The sequence below is a fragment of the Limulus polyphemus genome, unplaced genomic scaffold, assembly GCF_000517525.1.
Source record: "Limulus polyphemus unplaced genomic scaffold, Limulus_polyphemus-2.1.2 Scaffold4888, whole genome shotgun sequence".
In the NCBI taxonomy this organism is placed as follows: Eukaryota; Metazoa; Arthropoda; class Merostomata; order Xiphosura; family Limulidae; genus Limulus; species Limulus polyphemus.
Genome location: NW_013670498.1, coordinates 69,444 through 73,980, shown reverse-complemented (window position 1 = coordinate 73,980; position 4,537 = coordinate 69,444). Strand labels below are relative to the sequence as shown.

Here is a 4,537-nt window from a genome sequence, read left to right as displayed (position 1 = left end):
ATATATATATTCCCTTCTAGAGAACGGTATATATATATATATATATATTCCCTTCTAGAGAACTGTATCTCTCTCTCTATATATATTCCTTTCTAGAGAACTGTATCTTCTGATAACAGTGATAAGAAGAAAGAATTACTGGAATACAAAGAAAGTTTAAAAATGATAAAAGAACGATTGGTGACGGCTCAAAACACGTACGTGATGTTATCACCAGATGAGCGCGAAAACCTAAGAAGTATTTACGGTCATCAGAGGGCACCACATTACTTTAAGAGAAAGCTGAAGAAGCTCCACGATCCTCCTGAGAGTTTCTGCGTCGCTTGTTTCACGAAAGACGTCTGGCAATTCTAAACCATCAAGTAACTGTTTGGAGCTTAACTTCTTATATATACATATTGAGGATATGATAACTGTAGAGCACTTCTTTACATGTATAATATTAGACTGTTCAATAAAAAATGAATAAAAAAGACGTCTGGCAATTCTAAACCATAAAGTAACTGTTTGGAGCTTAACTTCTTATATATACATATTGAGGATATGATAACTGTGGACCACTTCTTTACATGTATAATATTAGACTGTTCAATAAAAAATGAATAAAAAAGACCTCGTGGACAATTTCCTTTATTTATCAACCCTTCTATCAATCACGTAAAACATCGTGGACAATTTTCTTTATTTATCAACCCTTCTATCAATCACGTAAAACCTCGTGGATAATTTCCTTTATTTATTAACCATTCTGTCAATCACGTAAAACCTCGTGGCCAACTTCCTTTATTTATTAACCCTTCTATCAATCACGTAAAACCTCGTGGACAGTTTCCTATATTTATCAACCTTCTGTCAATCACGTAACCCTCGTGGACAGTTTCCTATATTTATTAACCATTCTGTCAATCACGTAAAACCTCGTGGACAGTTTCCTATATTTATTAACCATTCTGTCAATCACGTAAAACCTCGTGGACAGTTTCCTATATTTATTAACCCTTCTGTCAATCACGTAAAACCTTGTGGACAGTTTCCTATATTTATTAACCATCACGCAGCTATACATTTAATACCGTTCTTAGGTTCGCAATATATTTGTCTGTTGTTCCATTATTGTTCATTATTTTATTGGTAATTAGTGGCAGTATTTGGTAGGACTACTAAGTAGTGACAGTCTGTAAAGCTCAATATTTGTTTGTGTGTGCTGTATTTAACTGTTTTATAAAGTTATTGTCGAGAAAATGAGTGCTACATTCGAGACGACTACTTAGGCGGGTAAAGAGAGTCACAGGTTTGAGTCCTGCCGTCCCAATTTTCACTTCTTCAGAATAGGTCTAACTACTATACAGGATGCTGTACGATCTTTAAAATCCAAAAGAACATTAACATAATAAAATACGTATATACAGTACTAAATATGACTACAGTGCATTAATCAAACCAAATCATGGGTACACTGTTTTCACCTTTTTTTTTAAAAGATTAAAATCAAAAGCTGTCGCCATAACCATAATCATGTAACACACAAAAGCGATCTTCTACGATTTGTCTTGAAATGAATAAAAAAAGTGTTAACTGTGACACGGGTTCAGCGACAAAGTTATCCTACTAAGGTTTTTTCCAGCAGAGGGCACTAAAGTAGCAGTAGACAGCCAATAGGGACGCAGTACTACGAAGAATCTCGATTTTCATACCCATAAACCTTCTTCAATAGTTTTATCTTACTTAAACGACTTTCGTGAGCCACTCTGACGGTGATTATTTTTTGTAATCCAATAATGAACGTTAAAAACGTTAGTTAGGTTACTTCTCCAAATTATGTTCGATCACAAAAAAACACAAAGTAGGGAGAGCCAGACGAAGAGCACGATTATTTTTCATGAAGTATATTTCTTAAATCTACAAAAGCAACAATTTGTTCACAACTCATATTTTAATTCTTCAAGCACATTACGCCCCCAGTGGCACAGACGGGAACTATTTAAAACAATAACATACACAGCGTCAGAATGTCGAATCTATCTGTACTAATATCAATAATTAGATCTTCTGTGGTAAAAAACATATTTACATTGTTGTTGTTTTTGACAATGAAATTATATGCGCAATTCTGTAAAACTTACTATTAAAAAAGCACATCTTATTAAAAACATATTAACGTTTTAGACTGGATATACACGTACACAAAATATATGAAACTTTACATTCAACGTTTTATGAACAACAATTAACTACAGAAACTGTTCGGTAAATGTCGAATACTTTTGAGAAAAGCGTTAGAAATTTTATTTTTTCTGTCATGCTTGATTAAAGACCAATGTTTTCACTGCACTATTAGAAAGGGTTAAAGGTTATACAAAGCGCTGACCACACATGAACCTCGTTTGATTTTATACCAAAATGTTCATAAAAAATCACCCGGAAATAATAGAAGTTTTCTGCCATCATTAGAATTACCTATGAAGGTGTTTTTTAAGATCTTTTCCTAAAATATTTACGTTCAACTTGCTTGAAAGTCCCTAATAACAGGCGTGTCAGAAAAACAAACAAAACATTTATACAAAAAATTCTATCAAGAGTGTAACTAATCATACTAATTACTGCTGGGGCCCTCTAGGTATTGTTACAAGTTCTTTACACCGAGTGTTGTAACGAGAAGATAAACAAAATTACTCGATACGATGTAATATCGGTAGCAAACGATATAAATAAATAATTCAGTAATTTGAGGGTTAAAAGTATTGACGAATTACTGGCTGTAGCAAAAATGATGACCGTATTCTGAGCACGCGCAGTAATAAGTTACTAATCTCGTTGTATTTCAGTACTTCCGATGACGGGATTAACACGCAAACTCGACAGTTGATTTAAGAAAACTTTGTAACTTTTTCTTCCGATAATTTGGGTTAAATCTATTTTCAGAGATACCATTAGATCAGAAACATCTTAAAAACTCTGTAAAAGATTTTCAAATGTTCAGGATAAATGGAATGCTTTAAGGAATAGGAACACGGTCTTCTTAGGGAAAAGAATAAAAATTACGTGTTAACACGTTTTCTGAAATTACGTATATACCCGCATGGTGTTATTTTCAATAAACCTCCTGTGTAAACCTTTTTTTTTTTTAGTCGTGTTAGTTGGAGATATTAGAAATAATATTTTCAAAAATCACATAGTTCACCCTTAAACCTATTGTTCGTTCCTCTCAGAGTTTTACTGAAAATCTTTCCTTCATAGTCTCACTTTTGTTATTCGAGTCCAGGTTTGCTGTTTTGTGTCTGGTATCGAAGGCGTGAATATCGTTTTCCATTTCGTCTTCATCCACAGTGATTTTTTTCTTGTTGCTGACTGTTTTAAGTACCAGTTGCTCCAGGTTCAGAAATGGCGTCTGGTAGATAAGCGCCGTCAGAAAACCCAAGGTGTACGAAATTGTGATGTAAGCGATGAAAATGTACGTCTTAAAGAGAGAGAGAGAAGTAAATGAATATAAAATACGTTTATTCTAATGAATTCTAGTTATACCACTATTTGTTTGATCACAAGTCCAGATTTTAAAAAATAAATATCTATGTCACCCAGCGCGTAAGTTAGTTACTTTTTACACAACGGGCTAACTGTAATGTGCCCACTCCGAATACCAAAACCCGGGTTTTAGCGTTGTAAGCAGAAAGACCTTCCGCTGAACCACTAAGGGATCAGTATAAATCGGGTTTCGATACCTGAGTAGTTTTGTTCCTACCACAAACAAGAATTACTTTATTGAATTATCATGGCTCATTCTGAGAATAGTAGGACTAGGGGACACAAATATAAATTATGGCACTGTAGGAGTCATCTTCAGCTAAGACAGTTTTATTTTTCTAACAGGAATGGGTTGTCTTCAGATGTTGTGAAGGCAGTAAATTTAAGTGAGTTTAAGAGAAAGCTTGATAAGCATATGAACGATAAGAGATGGCTTTAAGATTGTTTTTTAAATCAATTTATTAATAGTTTTAGTTTAGTTTAGAGGATGGAACAGCCGAGATGGACCAGTAGGTCCCTTGTTATCCCAAAACATTATGTAATGTTATTAAGCGCAAAGCTACACAAATGGCTATCTGTGCTCTGCCCACCACGGGTATCAAAATCCGGTTTCTAGCGTTATGTAATGTTATCCTTCTTCATAGGTTTAGAATTTAGAGCAGTGATGGTTTTTGTTAAGTATCTTTGATTTGTTTCTCTTAATTTGTTTGAAAATTGTTGAAAAAACTTCGATTCAAATATTCAGCTTAAGTTTCTTGTGCAATATGTTGGGTATATCACAAAATACGCCCCCCAGTGGCACAGCGCTAGAATCCGGGTTTCGATACCCGTGGTGGGCAGAGCACAGATAGCCCATTGTGTAGCTTTGTGCTTAACTACAAACAAGCAAACAAATCCCAAATTATTTCACTACTCATTCAAGCAAAAAAAAAAAAAACAACCAAAAATACCACAAAAGAAAAAGACAAATTGAAATCCTAGCTACGTAATAGCAAAAATTCGCCAAACTTAATTT

The 4,537-nt window shown here is 34.1% G+C and overlaps 2 protein-coding genes across 3 annotated transcripts in view; one reads left to right on the top strand and one right to left on the bottom strand.

Annotated features, from left to right (window-relative positions):
- Positions 1-610, top strand: part of LOC111088970 — a gene marked incomplete at its 5' end in the record, with an annotated part of 7,274 nt that extends 6,664 nt beyond the window's left edge. Inside the window, one exon of the mRNA XM_022400432.1 lies at positions 97-610. Coding sequence (XP_022256140.1) covers positions 97-354 — 258 coding nt within the window. The remainder of the gene's footprint in view (positions 1-96) is intronic.
- Positions 611-614: 4 nt separating this feature from the next.
- LOC111088969 (nose resistant to fluoxetine protein 6-like) overlaps positions 615-4,537 on the bottom strand; it is a 35,393-nt gene continuing 31,470 nt past the window's right edge. The window contains exons 15-16 of one of the 2 annotated variants that reach the window (XR_002613365.1): positions 998-3,457; positions 615-846 (exon numbers count right to left, since the gene is read on the bottom strand). Coding sequence is in view for 1 of the 2 variants with exons in the window: in XM_022400431.1 (XP_022256139.1) it covers positions 3,206-3,457 (252 nt within the window). In the remaining variant the exon portion in view is untranslated. Of the gene's footprint in view, positions 3,458-4,537 lie in introns of both variants that reach the window. The other variant, XM_022400431.1, reaches the window with a different exon arrangement.